The 25062-nt window shown below is 40.0% G+C and overlaps 2 protein-coding genes across 4 annotated transcripts; one reads left to right on the top strand and one right to left on the bottom strand.

Moving 5' to 3' along the window:
- Positions 1-6926, top strand: myl6 (myosin, light chain 6, alkali, smooth muscle and non-muscle). Of its 2 annotated transcripts, XM_017719871.2 has the most exons (7): positions 1-103; positions 480-507; positions 2767-2910; positions 3555-3728; positions 4593-4670; positions 4800-4835; positions 6405-6926. In XM_017719871.2, the coding sequence occupies exons 1-6, from the start codon at positions 101-103 to the stop codon at positions 4826-4828; spliced, it is 456 nt and encodes a 151-aa protein (XP_017575360.1). In that variant the 5' UTR covers positions 1-100; the 3' UTR covers positions 4829-4835; positions 6405-6926. The 2 variants fall into 2 exon arrangements, with proteins under 2 accessions (XP_017575360.1, XP_017575351.1); XM_017719862.2 differs by lacking the exon at positions 4800-4835.
- Positions 6927-8785: 1859 nt separating this feature from the next.
- smarcc2 (SWI/SNF related, matrix associated, actin dependent regulator of chromatin, subfamily c, member 2) lies at positions 8786-24566 on the bottom strand. 2 transcript variants are annotated; one of them, XM_017719882.2, is made up of 26 exons: positions 24433-24566; positions 22773-22892; positions 22499-22584; positions 22321-22402; positions 22001-22093; positions 21818-21887; positions 20763-20832; positions 20569-20644; positions 19088-19332; positions 18837-18961; positions 17689-17739; positions 17540-17577; positions 16695-16825; positions 16502-16573; positions 15906-16019; positions 15547-15700; positions 15340-15456; positions 14525-14587; positions 14168-14426; positions 13135-13296; positions 12872-12939; positions 12652-12772; positions 12410-12573; positions 11823-11957; positions 11399-11708; positions 8786-11155 (listed from the first exon to the last, which is right to left on the bottom strand). In XM_017719882.2, exons 1-26 carry the CDS (start codon positions 24541-24543, stop codon positions 11091-11093), a joined length of 3102 nt encoding a protein of 1033 aa, XP_017575371.2. In that variant the 5' UTR covers positions 24544-24566; the 3' UTR covers positions 8786-11090. The 2 variants fall into 2 exon arrangements, with proteins under 2 accessions (XP_017575371.2, XP_037390884.1); XM_037534987.1 differs by having other exon boundaries at positions 15340-15700.
- Positions 24567-25062: the final 496 nt, after the last annotated feature.

Raw genomic sequence — 25062 nt, forward strand, 5'->3', positions numbered from 1 at the left:
ATCTATTACCCTGCTGCTGTGTGTCGGCGGACCTCGCGCAGTCCGGGCTCCAACGGTCTACAACCCTCAGCCTGCCCCACCTCACCTCTCAGTCGGAGCGATGGTGAGTGATCCGAAAGCTAGACAGGGACGTCTTTTATTCAGAGCCAGAGCAGCGCGGATCGGTGCCGTAGTTGTCGGTTTCAGTGCCGTTTCGCGGCGCCTGAACGGCGGGTTTCTCGCAGAAAAGCGCCGAGCCTTCTGCTGACAGGCCGGGGGATTAACACAGCTAACGCTGGATACACAACGTTAGCTAAATACGAAATCTAGCTAAGGCCTGATGCCCTGCTTTATTTAACTGTCTGTTTTATTCGCTGTGTTTTTATCACCTTCAACGCGCAGTTCTTTGACTTTCCGTGTCTTTATTATCTAGCACTAATGATGTGATTTGATTTTTTTTTCTCTCATTTTCTGCAACATCTGTCTGCCTGTGCCCTCAGTCTGATTTCTCGGAGGACCAGATCAGTGGTGAGTTTACGTTCATGTTATCAGTGGTGAAACTATGAGGCTAAAGTTGGCTTTTTATTCGAATTTTCCGTTCCACCTTAAATGGTGCAGCAGCAGTTAGTTACGTTCTGGCGCCTATACGGATGTCACAACTGCACTATTTAAGGTGGAACGGGAAATTTTAATAAGAATAAGCCAGGCTTCAGCCTCGCAGGGCTTCTTAATCATTCACTAGTCAGAAATGTGGAAGGATGAGGACGGGTATTAGCTGTATAGTGGTGTTATGAGACCTGTCCTCCTCACTGACCTAAACTCTTCTCTTTTTCACTGTCCTCTCATGTTTTTCTTCATGTCGCTAGAAACAAACGTTAGCTGGTGAGTGCGGTGACCGCTGGCGTGATGAACGGAGGAAGTGATAATCTAACACTATTGCCTGTTAACCCTAATGATGAGTCTCTTAACTCCAGAATAACTGGCATGCAAAAGATATGTCACTGTCCTGCCTTAATCCTCCTGTGGTAGCTCCTCGGTCGTGTGATGATAATAAGCGTTTTTTGTCTGAAATGTCTGAAACAAAGTGGATGCAGATGACAGCCGCTTGTTTGACGCTTTAAAGGCGGAAGTAAAAGCAATGATGAGGAATAATAGGAATAAAACCCAGTTTTCTGTAGAATAAAGTGAATAGAGGGCCGTTCGCTCACGGTTCTCTCTGTATAAGCAGTGTTAAGAGACGAGGTGTTGTTTTAAACACTTCCTTTTGCTGGTTATTGTGCTTTTTGACGTGATGTGCTGTCTGGACCAGAGCGGTGTCAGGCCTGCCTTAAAGGCGTGGCCACGCTGGTCTAGTGGAAGCCGCCGCCGTGGAGCACTTTGTTTAGGTTTTAGCTTTCAGACCGAAGAGCTCCTGAACCTCTGCCGTGGAGCTCTCTCGCCTTTTTAGGCGGCGTCCTGTTTTTCAGCATTGTGTAATTTCCTCCTCTTGTTTGGTTGATAAAGTCCTGGTTGATGGAGTGCTGTGTTTTCTCTCTCTCTCTCTCTCTCTCTCTCTCTCTCTCTCTCTCTCTCTCTCTCTCTCTCTCTCTCTCTCTTTGCCTTATAAGGCTAAGTGTAGCGTAGAGCTGAGTTTGAGTCAGGCCTGCTCAGGGTAGCCGCATTCCTCTCGCAGCTCAGAGTCAGGGGGGATTCTCACTGACCAGAGTCAACTGTATGTCCACACTCGACTAGTACACGCCCTGCACATTTTGACACTGACCTTACATTAATAACTGAATTCATGAAACAAAGGCAAAGTGAGCTTTATTGTCATTTCCTCTCATCACAGATGAGAAAGGAACAAAATGTAGTTTCTCCAGGACACAGTACCACATTTAGCATAGAACAGCAGCTTGCAGATAAGAAATACCACAAATATAGATGAACTATACAAACACCATTAGACATATCTTATCTACAAAATAAAAAAATAACTACAACTGTGTAACCACTGAGCTCAGAATGATAAAGTAGACCAGCTTGTGTTCCGTGTTAGTTGTGCATGTATTTTTATTGTAAAATTGGTTTTATTTCCCAACAGTGAAATGAAATGTACTCATGCTTTATCGTTTAGGCTGAGTCTCAGAATTCTCCCTACTCCCAATGTAGCACACTATTTAGGTCATATGTTAATTTGTTTTATACCCTAATAGTGCATTATATGTCACATAGAAAGCCTTTTATATGCAGCCGTAAGTATGACTTACTTACTAACATTTAGTGCATTATTTGAGTGGACAAGTCGTGACCTCTGCAGTGCACTATTTAGACAGTAGGTAGCCATTTGAGATTCAGCTTTAGCCTGTACAAATATTATTTAGCCTAGTTATTTTGCTGGCCTGAGTGAGTCACTTTTCCCCCGTAAAAACCAAAGCAAACATGCCTGCATGTGTTTTCTTTAATCCCCTACTATTGCCTTTCTGAACATCAAATGAATGCAGTTTTCTCCTAGTACATAACGAAATGCATGTCAGGAATTTACTTCTTTGGTATTTGGTGTGGTATGAGCTTCTCTTGCTTGTTAGCTATGTTAGCCTGGTAGCTCAAAGCAAAGGAAGCAAACGTCAGACATAAACTGTGTTGGCTGATTGACCACAATTGGGTTTAGAGAAAAATTTAGATTTGTTTTTTGTTAATATTGTTCCCTTAATCTCTGCTTTCTTCCATATTAACATTGAATATCCAGCACAGTTTTCTTTTTTATCTGTTTTATCTGTTAGTTCACAAACATGTTTACTTTTTCCTCAGAGTTTAAGGAGGCCTTCCTGCTCTTTGACAGGACAGGCGATGGGAAGATCAGCTACAGTCAGTGTGGGGACGTGATGCGCGCTCTGGGCCAAAACCCTGTCAACGCTGAAGTGCTCAAAGTGCTCGGCAACCCCAAGGCTGAAGGTCAGAACCTCACTCTAGCTGACTTTACTGACTTGTAGTCTGATTGATCAAAGCTGAGCTTGAGGGTGTTTGTTGACCTTGTTGTGATGCAGTATAGCATTTAATGCACCATGCTGGGTGCTGAGCTGAGTCATGTCCTAAGGTGAAGAATGCTTGGTAGTGTTTTACAATATAATCATAAATAATTAAAAAGCACTGAGTCACTACTTTTTTCACCATTACACTCCTTTTCTACAGCAATGTATGTCAATAGTATGGCATTTTTCAGAGTGATTTTCGTTCATTTATATGATGTTACCAGTTGCATGCCCACACTCAGAAGACAGAGTAGGATAATTGAGTCAGCTGAAATATTTATGTACCAAGGGCGTAGCTTTTACTTTTTGAAAGGAGCCCATGTGTATTTGCATCAGTGATTATTTAGCTTTTCAGTTAGTCGCACTAATTTGTTAAAGCACCACACTGAATATTCTCTTGAGCACTCAAGATGCATTTAGACTGGGTGGTTGAAGCCTAAATGTTGCTTAGTTTATCTTGTATTGTCACAAATCAGGAATTATCTGTCTGTTAGGCATTAGTGATACTCAAAATGGTGTTGAGTAAAGTGGTGACTAATGTACATGCTTGATGGTTGTCTTTCTCAGAAATGAACATAAAGATGCTGGACTTTGAGCAGTTCCTGCCTATGCTCCAGGCCATTGCCAAGAACAAGGACCAGGGCTCTTTTGAGGACTTTGTGGAGGGGCTGAGGGTGTTTGATAAAGAGGGCAATGGCACTGTGATGGGTGCTGAGCTGCGTCATGTTCTGACCACCCTAGGTAAAGAGGAGCCAGATGTCTCTGACCTTTGTAGGCTATGCATAACTGAGCTGAGAAAACCTATAACTTCTTACCCTACTAATTAATTTAAAACCATCAACTCTTCCCCACAGAAACCTCTTTGATCTTCCAAAGTAATGTTTAAGCTGGGTTAGTTACATTGGGAGGTGCTGTAATTTAAGTGATTATTGTTGAGATCTGTGATTTTAATCTAGTACTAATTTGCAGTAGCAGTAGTTTTTACAAGTCTGCTGAGTGATAGTTTCAGGGTTAATTGCCTTCTAATTTGTCAAACCTGGAGTGGCTTTAGTAATGGTAGTACTGTGCGAATCAGCTTAGTAGTAATGCAATGAGAGAACCTGTTAATAGATGACAGCATATCTTTATTGGTTTGGTTTTTTTTTTTTTTTTGTTGTTGTTTTTTTTTTTTTTTTTTACCTTTTTTCATACTGAAAAAAAAAAAAACTTTAAGTGGAAAAAAATGGAGCTTGACTTGACAGTTCCTTTGTCCTCAACTTCAAAGCTGAGTAACATTTTTGCTGGTAACCTAACTACTTTTATGGTTTGTTGCCTTTTTGGCATGTTATCCAAAGTGACTTACATTATCATGTAAGTTACTTTGTCACTTTATCATGAGGCAGGCAAGTATAACATTATGAGTCTTGCCCAAGGACTCTTATTGGTGTAGCATGGTGTGCTTGCCAACAAAAGGAAAATAAAAAGTGATTTTTTTTTTTTCCCAAAGTACCTTTTTATGTCTTATGTACATTGCAATTATTTATGACTATGAACTGTAGAAAATTTAAGTGTGTGTGTGTGTGTGTGTGTGTGTGTGTGTGTGTGTGTGTGTCCGTGTGCCTGCAGGTGAGAAAATGACAGAAGAGGAGGTAGAGACTCTCTTGGCAGGACATGAGGATGCTAATGGCTGCATCAATTATGAAGGTAAAGTTCTGTTAGAGGGCCATGGTCATGTTTCTGTGTGGTGTGTGTGTGTTTTTTTTTTTTTTTGGCTTCAAACGTTTGTATGTCTGTAATAATGTCTGTGTCTTTATTCCTTCATCGTCCCAACAGCCTTTGTGCGCCACATCATGGCCGGCTGAGTGGAGGGTATGGACAGTGAACCCATCTCTTTCTCTCTTTTGGTTTTATTACTTGTTTGTTTGTTTGTTTTATTTAGTTTTGTTTTTATCTCCTGCAGCTTCCTCTCTCATGTGCCTCCTGACTGTAGCCTAGCATGTAGCAGCTCTGCATGGCTAGGAGACTTACGTGAGATCTTCTTGGAGAGCAGGCTGCTGTAGTTACTCTAACTGTATCATTTGCCCTGGCTGGCATCCTCTGATGCCCTGTGCTGTAGCAGCATCTTCCTTTTCCCCACAGATCAGCCAGATCAATAGATGTCTGAAAGAGCTCCACTGTGCTCTTGACTTTCTCAAGCCTTATTACTTCTGCAGATGTACTTCAACTTAAGGAATATTTTGCAACTCCATCCTGAATCGAATGAAAGTACTGCCACTGAATTGCCATTTTATTAGGTATTAACCTTTGTTAGGTTTTTTATCTTTTAGGCACCTACAATTATTGGACAGTTTATCAGCAATACTGTCAGATAAGTGAACACAATAGGTATTTAATTACTGACTTTATTACTGACCCAAGTGGTGCTATGAGCTATTTATAAATGGCAATGGATCACCATAGGACCATTATATGAACAGATATTAATTGATGGATCATTTTCATTACAGTAATGACTATCAGTGGCATTTTAGTAGGTTTTGGCCTGGCATGTATTAGGTGCAATATTTTGTCCACCGTTTCATCCTCATCTGTGCTACTGCAGTGTTGAACAATCCACCAATCAAAAATGATCAGTCCAAAAGAAGTTGAGTGTTTAGTTTGATGAAGGGTTAAAGCAGGGGTGTGCCAGTCTTATCTGCAAAGGGCCATTGTGGCCATTGTGTGCCTGAAACATTTGCACAAGTATAACATGTCAACATTCCTGGTCCTATGGTGGTCCCTTTCCATTGATGGATGGAGCAGACAAATGGTGCATAAGCAGATGGGCTGTGGTCAGTAGTCGTCAACCTACAAAGTGCACTTATATGGTAGGTGTTGATAAAATGGCCAGTGGTAGCTGCAAGATTGGAGAGCCTAATAAACTGGAAACTCAGTGGATGCTGGAAAGTGAATGATATACATCTTTCTTCTGTTTGAGATTTTTGTCTGAAGAGATGCTTTAGTACTGGTGTGCTGGGGTGGTTTGTGGGTGTAAGTTCTGTTCTTGTGAACTACTGGTTTGTGTAAGACTCCAATGGCCTTTCTCTCTCCTTTTCTTTCAGGAGTATCTCTCTCTGTCTAGCTCTCTGCCCATAAAAGGAGGTGCTAACCCTAACACATCTTCCTGTAGGTCTGGACAGTCTCTGCTGTTGCTTTAATGTTCTCTCACCCAGGCTGCAGCATCCCACCCCTTCTGTTCATCATTGGGAGTTTCCATGGAACTGTTGTTGACTGACAGCCAGAGCACCATACATACTGTATATTGTGCTATAGCAGTACTGAGTGCTAGCATTGGGATTTGCATGGTGACACTAATCGCTGCTGTAGGTAGAGGTCAATCGGTTGCCCAAATTTGTCTGACTTTTTTTTCCTCTCTCTCTCTCTTTGTCTTTCACACAGAACTCGTAAGGATGGTCATGAGTGGTTGAAGATTTCAAAAAAACACGTTTTTTTTTGTTTTTTTTTTGTCCCCTCCTACCTTTTTTTTTTTCATTTTGTTATGTATGTGTCCATGGCTGCATTGTATTATTTTTTTTTTTCTTAAGTGCCTTCAATCTGTTTGCGTTACATTGCCATTCCTGAAACATCCATGGAAGGTTTTTCTTTTTCCAAGGAAGTTTCTGAATGTTTTTCCTCCCATACATCTTCCATGGAGTTAAGCCAGAAGTCTTAACGCTTTACATCAGGCATTGCATTCCACTCAAACATTTCCAACCCATTGGTCCAGTGTGTTCTGAACCTGCTCACCCAGTCATTGTGTTTTATACCGAAAAAGGTGCATGTAGACTCACTGTAAACTGGGGCAGGGTAACCATGATATCCAAATCATTTGTCTGTTAGTAGCTGACCCTAAGCCCCTCCCCATTACCTGTTGTATTGTTCTAGTGTAAATTAATAAATACTCAGAGGTTTTAAAAGAAATTGTTTGTTCTTATTTGTCCTTCATGTCAGTGTTTTAATGTGTGCTTGTAGGACACTGGATGGCCTTGTAGGGTTATGTTATTCATCTCCATCCCTTAGAGTTTCTTGTTTACTCTGCAAGTTCTGATGCGCTCTTTCCAGTTCAATTTATAGCACAACCAAATTAGGAATATGAGATCTCTTTGTATCTGTGGGTATGGAGCATTTCACACACACACGCTAGTGGATCCTTCTTTGGTAACACAAAGAGAAGCTTGGCAAACTTGGAAGCCACATAGATAAAGTATGCAAACTGCACACTTCGAACTGACCTGCAGGAGTTATGTGCTTAAACACTGGCTATCAATGTGTTGGTCATTTGGTTGCTTTATTGCTGGATTATAGAGTTGGCAAGATTATGAACAAAGAAGACCTTTACTGCACCAGCAACTGCTGTATTACTGATAATTATTTCTCTCAATACTTGTCTTCCAAATTTCTAAACAATTCACAGTTGTGCCATCAGCTTACCTTCAGAATAAGAAAATTGTACAGTGTCTACCTGCTATATATGACTGTGACTGTGCCAGTTCAGTTAACTAACGACTAAAACCGAAATAGCAAATAACAAATAGCTTCAAAAAGTAGCGCTGTTTGTAGCGGCCCGAGCTGGTGAGGAACAGGTTTGAGCGGACATGTTACTGCTGCCCTCTAGCGGCTCTATCACTGCTATTACTCTTCACCCTGTGTAGGGGAATCTGGTAATAATCTAGTCCTATATCTCGTTTTTTCGAAGCATTTTTACTTAATCGCTCCTTTTAAATTTTCATTAAAAGCCTGTGTGGCATTTTAGTTTGTTTAACTGAGAAGTCGTCTCTTAGCTTTTACTATAATATCACAGAGTAATGCCTAGGGCTGCCAATACTTGATTACACCTATTTACTGCTTTTCAAAGGGGAAGTCCACCAATTTTTCACTTTTTTCCCTAATTGCAATGTAAATTAACGTAAGTCTGTAAGTCATTCAGAGTGATTTGATGTAAAATGGTCCGTTGGTGGTGGTGGTGATAGGGGTGGTGATAGGGGTCACAAATACAGCGGTCTGCACCCAAAACCACCAGTGAACCTGCACATGTCCTGTAAGTTTTATTACTGTGGTTATAATGATAAAATAGTGGAGAATCTGAAAGTATATTTTTAACGCCATGAATGGATTAAAATAATTAGACGTTTTAGGCCAAAACGTTATTAACTATTATAAAGCAACCTCAGGCATCAGGCAGTGTATTCATAACCTTTGTGTGTGTGTGTGTGTGTGTGTGTGTGTGTGTGTGAGAGAGAGAGAGAGAGAGAGTTTTTGGAGGCATTAAACTCTTCAGAGGTCTGGGTCATATCACCTTCACTGTAGACAAGCCTGACTCAGCATTTCAAGCCAAACCGCTCTGAATGACGTCATCTTCTTCATTTAATTGTGCAGATATTTTTTAAAATGGTGAAGTTCCCTTTCAAGAAATGTAATAAGATATACATGCAATGGTTATTTGGTAATTCACAACATAATAATGCATAAATTACCCCACATACAGATCCTGATAGGCAGGCCGATTTATAAGCATTTTGCTAGAGTATTCCCTTTACGAATTAAACCAGTGCAAAGTTTTCTTAATGTATCATTTTCACAGCAATGTTTCTAAAGTTTAAAGTGACGTTGTTAAGGTTAGTCTAAGACCATTTAATAATAATACCCGTCATTTATTATTCAACAGCACACAACAGCGAGCAGAAAGCGACCTCGGTCTGAAACAGGTGTGACAAATGGAGGAAACCCTGGAAATTTCATCACAAGTCAATCTCATCACGCAAAAGACTTCACACTTGAAATTGATTATTGATGATATTTTATTGTTCAGGACGTCTGGATGTATTTCTGAAACTAAAACTGATGCATTCTTACTAACCAGTCTGTTGAGCAAGCTGGTGTTTGACCCGTTAACCTGCAACAAATCAGCAAAGGACGCGCGTCCAAAGCGCCTGACCACTGTACACGCAACTCTATCAGCTATTCGCACCATCGCTTAAAAAAGACAAACCAAACGAAGAGAAAAAGAAACATACAGACAGACTATTTAATATATCACTAGTGTCACACAATGTAAAAGACAGAAAAAGCCAGCGATCTTCAGGAGTTGGTCGTATCATGTAACTAACTCTGGTGATGAGGCCCGTGTTGGGTGAGCAGTATTGGTAGACTGTGTGCTGGAGTGTTGACATGCATGTGAACGGCTGTAAACCGCTTTACTGTGAAAACCTGTGTCTGATATTGGCTGTGGCTTTCACTGCTCTGCAACACTGACTCGAGCAGCGAGTTATCCGCATTGTATTTCAAAAACACATGGCACATAAAGGCAGAGAACTTAAATAAAGAAACGTATGGCAAATAATTGAGGGCATAACCGGTCCAGTCTCATGGTACAGAATGACACTTTCACATCGACGAATCAGTAACACAAGCATGTTCACAATGAGAAAGAGAGCAAAGTTACAAGTGTAATATGTTAACAGCAATACTGCAATCATGATAATAGTGGAAAGAAACATATAAAAATACAAAAATAGGAAGAATACAATATGAAGATACACAGAATACAACTGCAAATGTAACTTGCAGTTACATTTGAAATCCCTTATTTGAACTAATGAAATCCCTTGTTTGAACTGTTCAGAGTCATCAGGTAATGAAATCCAAAGGCTTTTTCCTTCATTTAGCCGTGCTTCCTGTGGGTTTGGCCTGGGGTTCGACAGACACACGCACACGTACACATACGCACTCAATCTGAGCTTCATCAGAATGAAATATTCTGTGTGATATGAGTTTTGTATTTCGCTAAAATAGTTCGCATTACAGTTGAAGTAATTCTACCTGTATTCTTAGTATCATACACGATCGACTGCATCTTGACTGACCTTTCCTGAAACAGGAACTGAAATATCTCCTGCAATTCGAAAGTAGTTTTCTCGTGCTTGATAAAATTTGTCAGTTAGCCTAAAATGAGTCAGTGAACTAACACCAGTTGTCTCGGCCACAGTGAAGTAAGAGGCCTACCTAGTGTAAGTCAGTCAATCTTTAAAACAAAACTTCTATAAAGACCTATAAACTGTTCACTGTTTTAAACCAGAATGAAGAAAATTGCAGACTGAGTCGTCTCATCTGCACACAAACACGCACACGCACTCAGGAGTCAAAAGGTTACGAGCTTATAACATATTCTCCAAGTTTACAGTACATGGTTTTCATCTACAGTCAAAGACAAGGCAAACATATTTAACACTATTTTGTTGCCCTTTTTTTTGTCATGCTAAAAGTAACTTGTACGTTAAAAAATAATCAAAGTAAGCACAACAGGCCAACCCACTAAAGCTTTCACATTGTCCCAAGAGTAAAACCAACAGTCACACATACAGAGTAACAAATACAAAATCAAGTTTCTTTTCAAATTCATTCCAAATCGAGTGCTTCTATTAAATGAATACAAAGATTAAGTGAATGTAAGGAGACTGCTAAGGACATTTAAGTGCTTCAGGACAAATCAGACTTTTATACTTCTCCAAAGTAAAAATGGGGAAACATTCTAAAAAGTGCAGCTTTTCTTTTTTCCATTTCTTGTTGATAACAGGCATAAGTACCTACACTGACATGTCTCTAGATGACCTCAGGATTGTGGATTCTGCAGTTTGGTGAAGGGCTCAGTAAACACTGACAAAGAAGATGCTGGAGCCTGACTACAAATCCCACAAGGCCCTTCAATACTGCTTCTGGTGTTCTGATGCAAAGTGAAGTTGAAGAATACTGTTCATTTCCATTCTGTTTTTTCTGATATGTTTAAGCCAGAGGTGTGATTGTGTTTTTTGTGCAGATTCTTTTCTGGCTGTTTAAAAGGGGTTGGTCCAAACAGGATCTCTAAGGTTACACTGATTCAGGTTCCAATGTAATGGTGAATCAGTTATTCTGTTAAGATGTTGGCAATTTTTTTTTACCGAGAAGTAATTGTCTCCCAAAAACAAAGTCAAAGATAAAAACTACAATTTCTTCCCTTTGTTTCCCTGTCTCAATATCTTCTCTTTCTTTATCTCTTCCCTTCCACTCTCTAATATCCCTCAAACTCTCTGTTTGCTGTGTATGCCCTCTTTACTGTGATGGGGGCACCAGGGCATTGGGATGGAGGGAATCCCCTGCTAGTGGAGCGCTGGAGTCTGAGAGAAACATGGGAGGAAATGGAGCATAGAGAAAGAACCATAAGAGCAAGAAACATCAGTGAAGCACTCAGTATACACCATATAACTTTACATGACACTTCAACTTTTATATTTTATCATGAGTAACTGATATTGCTCGTGAATGGATACATGCATCTAGTACGCACATAGTATGAATATCTGTAGTGTGTCTGTGTGTGGTTGTGTGTATGACAAGTTGGCATGTTCATATTCTCTCACCGTGCACTGCTCCAGTCTGTGTGTTGTTGGGTGGAGAGGTATGAGAGGCTGAAGGGGGTGGGGCTTCGTTGGGGGTGTTGGTGGAGGTTGCTGGAGCAGGGCTGGGCGTAGGAGGCGGGGCACTAGTGTTAGGAGCTGATTGATGTGGTGCAGGAGGAGCGTTGCCAGGCTGGTTTCCAGGCTGGTTGCTATGGTGCTGGTGCTGGATCTGCTGGAAGTGCTGCTGCCGAGCTCTCATCTCTGCATACTTCAGCTGCTCCATATGGAACGACTGACGATCCGCAAGGAGCTGCTGCCTCTGGTACTCCAACTACGACACAAAAACAACATGAGAGAAATGTAAATTAAATAAATTAATTCTAAATGCAGTAGCCCTATACTACACTTTTACCTGATCAAAACTACAATACCCATGGTGCCTTACCGCCTCTCTCTCACGATCCATGATAGTCTCCAGCTCCTCAAAGTGTCTCAGTTTGATCTCCAGCTTCTTCATCTGCGTCTCAACCAGCAGAGCCACCAGAGACTTGATCTTCCTCTCTTCCACTGCAGCCAAGTGCTACCCAAAGAAAGGAAGACATAGAGAATCACACAGAAAAGAATTAAAACAAATGTCTGTAAAGAGAGAATGCATGGCTAGGTGCTTGATTTTACACATCTGTGGCAATGTGACTGAAAGAAACACCTGAATTCAATCATTAGGAGGTGTGTCCCAATGCTTTTGTCCATATACTGTATACTACATATTAGTTTTAAAGGAGACATTAAATAATACATTGTAGTTACTGAATAATAAGAGCTAAGCTAAATAAGCTAAAAGCCTAGTACTCAAATAGCCCATATCATGGAAAAACTAATTTTCCTAATTTTGTAGAAATAAGAGTTTGACACAATACTTCTAACATTTCAAAATATCCATAAATCAATACATGGAAATTAAACTGCAAAAACAGCCTATTTTGAATTTATTGTTTCTGTGATCAAGTTATGTATAACTGCCTACCCACTCACCTTGGCTTTGACAGCTGCAGCAGCGAGGGCAGAAGCGGCTGCTGTGGCCAGGTTTCCTTCTCCAACATCTCTTTCGACCTTGGCTTTTCTCTCTCCCTCGCTCTCCCCTTCCCTCTGACCCTCCTCTGATCCCTCCTTCCCTTCTTTCTCCTTCTCTGCATCACCTAAAGGTAGAAAGAAGGATTTGAATCCAGTGAACGAACACTCTTAATCTGTCTTCTCCTCTGGTCACATGAACATACCCATCTCTGAATCTGTTTTCTCTGCCTCTCTTTCCGTTTCCCCTTCTCTTGCTCTTTCTTCTTCTTTCTTTCCATTCTCTCCTTGCTTCTCTACCTCTTCAGTCGCTCCATCTTTTCCCTCCTAGGTCGCCAAAAAGACAGAAATAACATGCATACCCATTATAACAAGCTTATTCTAATGCAGTGGCTGCAGTGTTATAAATTGAATGTGGTTGCTTACTTTACTCTCTCTCTTGTCCTCGCTTGGTTGGCCATCACTGCTTTTGCTCTCCTCACTGCTCTCCTCTGCTGTAGAGACAAACAGACGTATAAATCCCCTTAAATTGCAATGGCTCATATGTAGGTTTTACTCTTCAATACCTCATCTAACTACATAATTTATATATTAGTTTCATAGTAGTTATGGAATATTTCACAGACATTACTGCATACAAACTATTAAGACTGACAACTGAACGATAAGCCTAGGATTTGAGGGGTTACCAGGCTTCTCCGATTCCTCCAGGCCAGTACCGGCGATGCCACTGCCCTCCAGGCCATACAGAGGGTCCGGTCTTCCACTTACTCTTGCTGCCTCCTCCACCCGTCGCACGTGTGCCTCTACCAGTGCCGCTGGCACTTCTTCCTTCATACGGGAGAACTCCTCTGCCACACATATGCATGCAACATTATGAGTAACCAGCATCCAGACATGCAGATCCTAAATGTATTCAGAATTACTGTGCATTCATAATAAATATTCATTCCTAAAAATGACTAATGTCACTAAATCCATTCTGACAGTTAACTCATTTTTCTACTTGATTCTACTTTTCTGCTACTTTTTCAAAACATCTGCAGTAGCCCAGCTTGTCACATGATGTATATTGCTATGACAGAATCTGTGATTGTAACATTCTCATTCAATTACAGCTTTTAAATGCCCTTTAATCCCTTTTCACAATAGCCATAAAATGCAATTTCTGCTTGCTCTGAAAGAGATCCCTTTAAACCATGCAATATTTGTTCTTCAATAATGTTTATGAAATATAGTTGTATATGATTACAAAAAACAAAGGAAATTGTAGTTTTTTCTTTGTAGGTGAGTAAGCAAGTCAACATATTCAAAATGCTATTTTTTAAGCAGATGCACACAAACTATTGACAGGAAGAAAACAGTTGTGCTGTCTTTTTTATCCCTGCACATTCGTCTTTGTGGAGAAGTGTGAATTGTTTCCTCACTTGTCATTGCTTGTGAGCAGCTAAACAAAAAGTCATAACATTTCACAAACAGAGAGCCAACTGTGTCCTAGTTGAACTGATAATTGTAATATGTGTATGTAGTAGTAGTTAGTTTATCGAGCAGATAAGCAGTAACAAGTAAGCACTTTTAACTCCACACTTATTACTGTGTATCAGCTTCTTATCAATAAATCACATGTGCACTCTTTGGATCAAGATGATATCACATTTGCTATTTAGAGAAAAACACTAAATAAGAATAAAAAAAATCTCTCATTGACTTTGCACGTCTCACCTAGAGCAGACTTGGCTGCAGCAGAGGCCACTCGTGGGTCGACCACTGAAGCAAGGAAAGCCACGGTGCTCATAACAGGGTTTCCTGCCTGACTGAACGGGACCGGTTGATAGGCCAGTGGGCCAAGGGAGGAGGAGGTATCCTCCAGATAAGGATCCTCAATAGGCAACCGCAAGAAGTGAAGGATACACTCATCCTGCGTGCGACTGCCCACGTGCTCCGAAACCTTGTTCCAGTCATCCTTATACATCTCCAGACCCTGACGGCACAGAACATAGAAGAGAGCTCACAGCATATATGCATAGATGAGAAAAAGAGCAGGGAAGATTTGTGGCGTGTGTATGTCTGTGTAGGTACCTCCAGCAGTAGCAGAGTCTCCTGTTCAGTCCACTCCCGTGTAGCACTTGCTGCGTTTTTACCCTGCAAGAAGTCATGTAGTTTACTACTTATTCTTTAATAAGCCCAATAATCTACTAATTAACCTATTATGCCAACTTCAACTTTCTCCTTACTGCCCCTATCATTCAAAGTCCTGTCTGTGAGACAGGTCACTTTTTCTTTTATAATGCAATAAAACAATAAAAGCCACATTACCTTCAACATGTCCTAATAGTCCTATCTATCTAAAAATAATAAGTATTATCTATTTAAAAAATCTTAATTATAGATAATGTCGCTCCCTCCACCACAGCCTACCTCAAACCAAAACACATGATCTGGGAACCATGGGGAATTTACTGTTGCATTGCCTAAAGGCATTTTAAGGCCCCTTAATAACCCAAAGCTTTAATAGTAAAAGTGAAAGTAGGTTAAGCTAGCTCTACAGTGCCAAGCAGGGAGAACTAATAAGCAGTTTCTTAAATCTCTCTCTCTTTCTCAATCTCTGTCTCTCTCTCTCTTTTCTCTTGTAAACCAAAAAAAAAAGGAATGTGAACCCTAATTTCCCAACATATTTAGGAAGTTGTTTAATGGCTGCATGTCTTTATTACATACAATAAAATAATAAGGTAATATAACATAATGGATGTAATCAACTAATAATAAACTTTGTAGACTAACTGTTGCTGCCCTATGCCACACAAAATTCTCATGTCCAAGCTCTCTTGTCTCATATTCTGTACAAGCATTCCAAATTTCAAATGGCATGCCAGCCACAACTGCCACCTTCATACCTTTGTTGGGCCGCTCTTTTTGTTGTACATGTCTGTCCGCAGCCCAAAGTTCTGCAGATCTGTTGGCTTGTCCTTGACTTTGTCCGGAAAAGACAGTATCTGCTGAGAGGACGGAGTCTGTGGTGCAGAGAGAGGGTAGGAAATGTAAATGGCAACAGTTCCTTTATAACATGTGCAATGGGTCATTTGTTGCAAATGTTTGAGTACCTGAGAAGCTTTAGGCTGAAGTGGTACCAGGCTGGACGGCGTGTCTGCTAGCACATGGAAGTGGGATGTGGGTGGTGGTCCCATCGGAGTGGGGCGGCTCTCTGAATCCACCTGATAATTAATCAAACCCCACTGCTCCAGAAAGGCATGCACCCTGTGAACATTCACAAATACACACTCAAAGTAAAACATTAATCTAATTCTACAACTTTAACTATCTTCCGTGGAAGTGCACCTATTCTAACGCAATTCACAGATGGAGTGTCCTGTACAATTAACCAACTCAAAAACAAACAAAAAAAGTGACTACATTAAATCATATTTAGTTTTCGCCAGTGTTATAGTTTTCCCCTCCTGACCTCATAATGGCACACACATCTCCAGCCAAGTTTCTACGGCAAGCTGTAGAGGTCAAATACTCCTGAGGATTCAATCGGTATGTGTCAATCATGAAGTTACGGTAGGCCAAGTAACTGCAACACACAGAGAGAGAAGAGAGTAAGAACAGTGCGATTATATGTGAGACAATCATAAATCACAATTTCTGTGTTTTCATTTGAGAGACTGTATTTTAAGGGTTTTCACATTATCACATAAAAAACGTGGGTGTCCTGGACAGGTGCTGGTGTCCTAAAAAGTATTTTGTTAGTATTTTAATTAGTATTAGTAATTTTAATTTGTGTGATGGAAATTACTTTTTATCAAAATAAATGTTAGCAGCAAGCAGTTTCATATACTTACCAAACTTTCAAAGTGAGTCACAGACCTAGTCGCTGAACCAGGAAACATTCACAATATCCCCTTTCAAAAAATAATTCCTGAATTGTGTTTGAAACCACAGGTATTTCAGGCACTGCCCTCAACTAGTCGACTGCTGCCCACAGTGCTGACCGTTAGTCGAATAGTCAACTAGTCTATGCAACCCATAATGTATTCACTATACATGTGTACTCACATTTCAGGGGTCTTTGACTTGTTCTTTCCATTGAAGAACTCTGGCAGAGCTCTGCGCTCAATAGCATGAACACTGAGAGAGAAACAGACAAATAGAGATAAGGAAGCATAAGAATGAAAAGATTTCAAAAATGGCTTTTTGCTATAAAGCTGATATGAGATGACATGCTTGGAGAAGATGGTCAATGGATTACCTATTGTAGTCAAACCAAGCAGCGTAGCTAGGAATAATGATGTGATGAGTCTGCTCTGTGACGTTATCCTCATGCAGATCAGAACCTTTCACTGGCTCTCCCTTCACACTGGGAGATCCCTCCTCTTCCTCCTACACACAAACACCCATGCACACACAAAAGATGCACACATAAGAGAAAACATACTAATTACCAACAGAATATAATTTAGAGAGATATTCTTTCTCTAGTGGAAGGTTTTTAGTGTCTACCATTCTGAGTCAAGCAAAACCACATGCCTGTCCTTTGGAAATTGTTGTTTATATTTGAGCAGAGAAATTGTTAAACTCTACTGGAAAACAGTCTTCCAAGACTAGAGCTGAATACCCCTGAGCTAGATGATTCTTAATTTGTTTTTCTCCTGGTGATTATCCTACAGGTTTATATGCCATAATCATTCCCACTTGATTGTCATATTCAGATTAGGAGAAATTCAAATTCATAATTAATACAGATCAATACTAGGAACTGTTATCAACAAAAAGTGTGATAACCTCTCCCAAATGATATGTTAGAGTAACAGTACGTTACTTCAATCATCTTTGATAAAACTATATATCAATAAACATGTTGGGTTAGTTAATGGCAAACTGACTTTTTGTTGACTATAATTTTAGTTCAAAATGATAAAACTACAATTCAGTACTTGCTATGAGAATATGGGAATATGATAAGTAGTTTTTAAGACACACCTATATGGTTCTGTGATCAGTCATTTCCAGTTAAGGGCAGGGCCATTCTTTGGAATTGTACTGTATTCTCATTCTCAACTAACTGATTGTATTGTGCCAAAACACTGGTTATACCTTTCCCACTGTCTCCATAGACTCATCCTCTTGCTCATCTGAAGATAAAGAGCAACAGTTAGTTCTACAGAAGAATAATAAATCTAATATCACAGCTATAAGACAGAGCTGGAAAACAGATTGATAGATACACTAATAAATCTACTGACCCAGGTCAGTCCCACCCTTCACTGGAGTTGAGTCTGAATCCTTCTTGGTCACTACGCACACACACACACACACATACACACACAAAGCTTGCTGAAAACATGATCTATAGCTTAACATGTATGTTGAGAAGACAAGTTTTTTAAAGTATGACAAAAAATTTGTAAGTATGTGTGTGTTGGGCTGCACAATGTAGACAAATAATGATTATAAACTAACAATATAATAATAATAATAATAATAATAATAATAATAATAAAATAATGTACTACTAATTATAATTAACTGTATTTCTACACATGGTGACATACTGGTGATTCAGTAATGCAACATAGTTGAAGCCTGGCCTGCATTATTTTGATCAAAATAATTGTAAGGATGCACAATAGCAATCTGCACACTTTTGATCCAAACATGCAATTGGCAATTGGTCAATTTATCATTTTTATTCTGGCTCATCTGTGTTGCAATGTTATGATATAAATATGTGAGTTAACTATGTGCATTTTTTTGCATTTGAATGCTGCTGGTACATCTATACTACAATGGTGTAGCAATATTACAGTTATCCAGTCACTTCATATAGCTAATGTAGTATTTTATTTAATTCTTTTTTATTTTAATGGTCAAATGATTTTTCATTCAATAAGCAAATTAAATAAAATTAATGAAATTATTACGGAGCACATAAGGAGCAAATTATTTTATTTCTACTGCAACTATGGCTAATAGAAAGCAACTGGAATGTGCTAAGGTGTTTCAATATGTTTCACTTACCCACACAGTGTAAGCCTTGGGTTGAAAAAGGCTCATTGAAACTGGCCAAAAATTTGGCTTTAAAAAAATTAGAATCAGAATCTGTCATAAAATTTCATCACCTTAAAGGATTCACATTAACTACACTGATTATTCAGTATATCCATGAAACCATTCATCTGGAAGTGTAGTAGGTTAAGATGTTCACAGAACACAGTAAAAACTGAGATTGGTTAGGAGTATCAGACTTATATGCTCATTTGCATATTGCAACATTCTGTGATATCATTATTGCAAAAACCAACATCTTGATACTGATAAACAAACAATATATTGTGCCACCCTAGAGAGAGGATGTGTTGTGTTTTACTTGTTGTTGCTGTGCAGGTGTTACCTGTTTTATTCAGTGAGCCCTCCTCTGCTGCAGGAACAGGTGAGGGCTCATCCAGGTCTTTAGTTAGATCCTCCTGCTCCTCCTCCCTCTGGCCACGCTTCGACTTAGTGTAGGGGGTTGTAGGCCTTCAAAAACAAATGTGCACATACGCAAACACGCACAATACAAGTGAATACTCCAGCCAGCTATGCATCACCTATGTGTGGTATCTGACAGTCTGTGTAGTAAAGTCTTTCAGATCTCTCTCATACCCTTTCTTGGTGTTCTTCTTCTTGCTCTCCTGTGGGGGAGGAGTGGGAGATGGAGAAGGAGAGCGCTTTCTTTTCTTGGCATTGCCGGGTTTTTTATCTCTCCTCTCGTCCGGAGCGCTCACTTCATCCGTCAGAGTCTTGGCTGAAATCCTCTTTCTCCTTGTGCCTCCTTCACCAACCTCATAGTCCTCCTCATTCATCCACTCATTATACTGGTCTAAATCCAGAATCCACTTAGCGTGAACCTACACTCAGATGAACACACAGATGCAAGTGATGAAACATCATTCGTAAGTGGTTGATGCAACATTTTGTGTAGAATTTCATACACAAACACCTACTCTGCCACAAAACTGAAACTTCACTTGAATCATGAATTCAATTCCAAATAAGAGTAATTTTATATAGTCATATGAAACTGTTGGGGCATCCCCATTCATGCTTTGTTCATTTTCTAAGTCAAAATAAGTTATCATATCCTCTACAGAGAACACACTTCTGCATGCTTTAACATACCATTACTGTTTTTTTTACCAAATTTAACACAATGTGAAAAAACAATGGTACGTTGTTATATGTGTATATTTTAAAAACTCAAATAGATATAAATTGTGCAAACGTATTATGTGTGAACTTATTTGCAGTCAATAAAACAAAGAACAAAAACATTTAGCTGGAGGTGCTGAAACTTGTGTATACGTGTATATCCCTAGTTTGGTTCCCAAAGCACTATTGCATTTTATTTCTAGATTCCTTTTGTTAATTAACAAACAGATACAATAATTTGGGCTACTTTTTATTTGCGACATACATTTAGAGATAATATACATTGTTTTATTATTCATCAAATCTTTTTATACTGTTCTACTCTAACTTTATGTATGTCTTATTTTGTCTGTATTGTGACAATAAGCTACCGCACATCACAGTGGCCTTCCCCTGTTGTGAAGGAAGGTAAAATCACTGTGGCCTCAGCACATGAATACATAATTGATGTGTATATCATGCATGCATGTTAAGTATTTTACAACAGCCCTGAATGTGGCAGCTGCATTAAAACAACAGATTACAAATTCAGAGGTCATAAGAGATGGGAAGAGGAATACATGTGTTATACATCAGAAATTCATCTGGAAGATAGGGGACAGCTATTCATTCAGTGAATAGATGTCTTTGGTCTGTACTGCGTTCTCGCACCAGAGTCAGTTTGGAGGTGGACTGAGACTAACCTCCTCAGATCTAGGACCACTTATTTTGTGCACACCAGGGTTCAATTGCCAACATTCCCACTTGTTCTGACAAATCTCATAAACAGAGCAATCGCATCAGGGTCCATTTTAATCTAACCAAACCTTTTAAGTGTGAAAACACCAAAACAATGTGCTATGCATGTTCTAGTGTAGGCAATTGTGATCAAGGGATAATTTTGAACAGAAGAAAAAAAGCTAGAAAGAGGGAGACAGACAATGTGGATTTCAGACCTTTCTAGGTTTTTCTGGACTGGGGGGATCCTCCACTACTGCCTCAACTTCACTGGCTGAGATCCATGTGTCATAACTACACAATAAGACAAAACAACATCATTCAACAAATATGCGCTGGTTATGTGTGTGTGTGTGTGTGTGTGTGTGTGTGTGTGTGCGCATTGAAGTGAGTGTGTTTTGAGTCATCTCACCTGTCAGGCCAGTAGCCCCAGTGTAGCAGCATCTGTTTATCTCTCTTCATTACAGGACGGACCCACTCCTCTGCACCACACACACAACCAAATGCAGACACACAAAACAGTCAATGGACCAGGCATCACTGAAAGGTCCAGTCATTCTACAGTGTTTCAGAGGGTTGGGTATCAAATGCTACAATTCCCGCATAAAGACTCACTGACTTGTGAACTACGATGAACCAAGTTAGACAGCACTTTACTTTGTGGTTTATTCAAAGAAAGTGAAAGTTTATTTCTTGTTGCCTGATTAAATTGTGTTCAGCATGTGCAAGAATAGCTACAGCCATTGCATGTTACTAATTTGCCAATGTTTGTAGATTTTCTTACAAGGCAGGTACAGTGACCCCAAAAAGTATGTGCTCACTTTATTTGCCAAACCACTGGTAAACTTTAATGTAGTTCTTCAGGTCACTTCATAAAATGTTTAACAAAGCAATACTTGCTTCAGAGAAAAACACTTTCAGCACAACATCAAACTGATGGTAGACTTTTCGCACGGAAGAACCCACAGAACAATTCCTACTAGACTGCACTAAGAGTGCTGTAAAGAACAGATGAAGAAACAACAGCAAAGACTGGGCTGTTTTTCTTACAATGGTGTTGGTATGATTGTGTTCATTGCTGGGGTCATAAACTCAGAAGTGTACACAAGCTTTTTCAATAAAACTTGCAAAAGTCTGCAAAGAAACAAAGCTCACAACACAACAATCTGAAACACATCAGCCTTGTTTTGAAAGAAAACTTTGAGAAAACAAAAGTCAGTGTTGCAATGGTCTACTTGAAATCACATTTTATTTCTTAACACAATGAAGGCAAAACATTTTTACATATGACACAAACTTCCAAATATTTCTCAGGCTGCTGTGGTTACTTTGAAGTCATACATGATTTTCAACTTCTTGACATTGAAAAATATATTTTGTAGGAATCTATATAAAATTCAAGGTCTCAGAATTTAAAAAGTAATATATTAATACCCATCTCAAATCTTTCAGTTCTTAGTGACTCACCCTCCTCCAGACTGGCAGGAATGGGCACAACCACATGAGAACTGGACTGTTTATCTTCTGTCACTGATCCCTGAAACATACACAATACAAAATTAAAGCAACAGAAACAGATTCAAGATAAATGAACAAACATTTTCCCACGGTTTCTAACACACACACACAAACACACTGCTGTGATGGTACCTGATGTCGTTTAATGATGTCTTTCAGTTTCCCTAGCAGCTTAGGCTCAATCTCTGAGCTCAGGTAGATCACAGGCCGAGTCAGACAGTTATTCTACAGAGAAAAAAGAAAATTCTTGTTCATATTTTAATAATCTACATGCGTAATTACTGATTAATGAATGTAAGAAAGACATAGAGAAACCAAGTGAGTGAGATATCAAACTGAAAATGAGAAATACATAAGGAAAAAATAAAAGAGATAGACAGAGACAGATAAAAAGAAAAAAGGAAGAAAGAAAGAAAAAAGGGAGACAGAGAGAAATAAAGAGAGAATCTTACTTGTACCAAAGACTTCTCTATGGTCATAAACATCTCAACATTTCGGTCCATCCTAGAAGGATTCTGGAAGTCGAACCTTCTCCTAAGATGAAAATATTAATGAAAGATCTTTAGTTCCAAGATTATCACTACAGAACTGTGTATTTCACATACAGTTAGACAGAGAGAAACACCTCACCATCCCTGGTCACTCTTAAACTTGTAGGCAGCAGCAAGTATATGACACAGAGCTCCTCCAGCTTTGAAATCCAGAAAACTCTTCATCTGAAAAGATGTGTGGAAGGATCACAGTTAGAACACGATTTTCTACAGTAGACGGTGACAGACAATCTCAGTTTTTATGGCTTTGGTTATGATAACATGAATGCACTGTACAAAAAAAATGGGGTTTATTTGTGATGGTAATTTGTATTAGTTTACATGTGTGTGTGTCTGTATGTACGTATATGTACCGGTAGCTTGGTGAGAGGAGGGTTGCTGACATGTCGGCCAAAAACCTCCTCCTGAAATTGCAGCAGCTGAACAACCAGACTGGACAAAGACTTGTTGGTGGGGGGCTCTGCTTGAATGTACTACACACATAAAGAGTAGAAATACTTATAATGACAGGCTATGCATGTGCTGGAGCTAAAGATAAAAGTGAAATAGAGGCAAGTAAGCTAATAAACCGCCCGAGGACTGCTGGGATAGGCTCCACCACCCCCCCGCGACCCTGACGGAGAAGCGGCTAAGAAAATGGATGGATAAGCTTATAAACAGCATTGGAATTTTATCTTATCTAACATTTTGACTTCAAAACCTATTAAACACACCTACATTCACAGCTGTCAACCAGCTTTGCTGCACCTGATACCTGCATTGTGTCCTGCACTGAACATTTTCAATTTTCGGATCATTTGCTATCTTGTGTAGTTTTTATGCTTTCACAGCTGTATTACAAATAGGACTCCACTGAATGTATAAAATGATTTCATTTATAAAGATCAACAAAGTTAATGACCTCCAGTCACTTTAACCTTCTACACCTTCTACATTGTGAAAATTCTGATCCCAAAAATTTGGTACTGCTACTTTGTCTGAGCTTATTTATAAAAAATGAGCACATTTAAAGTGAAGCAAAAATAGTAAAACTTTTTGTGGCCTCTTTAGAAATGAGACTGTGAGCGTTTAAGCAGGACTAACTCTTAGTCTGTTATGTTACTACCTGTACGCGTCTATGAGTCTCATTAGTATTCATCCGGGTCACTGGCTGTTTCTTACTACAGTGTTATAATTATGCACAGCGTGCAACACCAAATACGCTTTACCGTTTTTTGCGTTAACTGAGTATATGCCGGCGATTAAAGACAAAGCAGGGCACCGCATTCAGCTCTGTTTATACCTTTCCATTTACATTCTCCCTAAATATTAGGTAGTATCAAAGATTAAACTAGCTGGATGTGGCGGCTGCACTCAGCGATAGCGTGTTTCCCTCACGGCTGCACCTCGACGCTCGATTTCTTTTCTCCTTGCAGGTTAACGTTACACTTTCAGACCTCTGACTGTAGCGGTAAATGAGAGGGGAGGGGCAGACTGCCTGCCCACAAAAATGACAGGACGTTGCGGGTTCTCTGGCTATAATTCACTGGAAACATGCAGGGTTTTATTAAACGTCCTCATCCAGCAACAGCAGCCTGAGCCAAAGCCGCCCGGCAGCACATCTGGACTGGGCTATGGAAAGCGGGCAGACCGCAGTACCGTTAGCCAGCTAGCCTCCTGAGATAAAGAAAAACGTTGTCCTGCCCCTTCACTAAATCGTATTAAACATGGCTGATAGGCTATCATGAAAATATCGAAACACTCGAAGAATCCTAGAAAATATGTGGCTCTGTTTAAGGCCGTGTGTCTGTTTCTCAAAGCGTTCACTCCGCGTCTTCCATTGTTTCATTCTCCTCAGTGGATTTAAACAGCTGGATTTCTCTCTCCATCGCTCCCTCCCTCCCTCCCTGCCTCCTCTGTCTCTCTCTGTCCTGTACACCCGCTTTCTGCCTCTCCTCATCAACACCAGCTACTTCACCATGGCTAAATTCGAACGTATCCTCTTCTATTTAAATGCACATAAGTGAGCGGTACCTTTTTATAGTTTTTGCCCAGCCACACTCGGACATTGTCGAACTGTGAGACAGTATCAGACGCTTCGAAATATTTTACATTCGGGCCGCCGTCTTTCTTCCGTACCGCCATCTTTGTCTACAGTCGAAATTGTGGACACAGAGCGCCGCTTGGTGGACAAATCACCCGCTGTTTCCTCAGCGCTGAGAAGAGTCCTTTAAGAGGGCGTGAAAGTGCGGCCATTCCGGCTCTCACTGGAACCTCCTGCTACCATGGAAACCATGTTGTGTTTGAGCCAACATGGCGGGCCGAGGCTAGCAGTGACCTATGAAACCAACCCCACCTCCCCAAAATGAACACAAATAAATAAATAAATAAATACTCACTACAAAGTGTCGTCATATTTTCATAACCCTGGCACCAGGACATGCCACGTACTTTCATAACTGTGGCACAAATTAGCCTTAAAGATGTAAAACAATTTCAGTGCAAAGATCCCGCCCAACTGTAACTGAGCAGTCTTGTGCGTTAGGATTATTCATAAGATTATGCCCAGTTAGTGGTCCGCCTCAAGCAGGGGCTCCGAAGCTTTTTGTGTTGTGGGCTAGTGAGCCGAGGGGGCGAAAACAGTGTTCATACAAACCGGGTGGG

The sequence above is a fragment of the Pygocentrus nattereri genome, chromosome 26, assembly GCF_015220715.1.
Source record: "Pygocentrus nattereri isolate fPygNat1 chromosome 26, fPygNat1.pri, whole genome shotgun sequence".
In the NCBI taxonomy this organism is placed as follows: Eukaryota; Metazoa; Chordata; class Actinopteri; order Characiformes; family Serrasalmidae; genus Pygocentrus; species Pygocentrus nattereri.

Excerpts from the sequence above, each read along its gene's own strand:
- myl6 (XM_017719871.2), top strand. Across the intron at positions 508-2,766 it reads CTCGGAGGACCAGATCAGTG|AGTTTAAGGAGGCCTTCCTG; the intron begins GTGAGTTTACGT and ends CTTTTTCCTCAG. Across the intron at positions 4,671-4,799 it reads TGGCTGCATCAATTATGAAG|CCTTTGTGCGCCACATCATG; the intron begins GTAAAGTTCTGT and ends TCGTCCCAACAG.
- smarcc2 (XM_037534987.1), bottom strand. The coding sequence starts at position 24,543 with ATGGCGGTACGGAAGAAAGACGGCGGCCCGAATGTAAAATATTTCGAA. Across the intron at positions 22,893-24,432 it reads TGGGCAAAAACTATAAAAAG|TACATTCAAGCAGAGCCCCC; the intron begins GTACCGCTCACT and ends TTATGTGTGTAG. Across the intron at positions 22,585-22,772 it reads CTCCTCTCACCAAGCTACCG|ATGAAGAGTTTTCTGGATTT; the intron begins GTACATATACGT and ends ACATCTTTTCAG.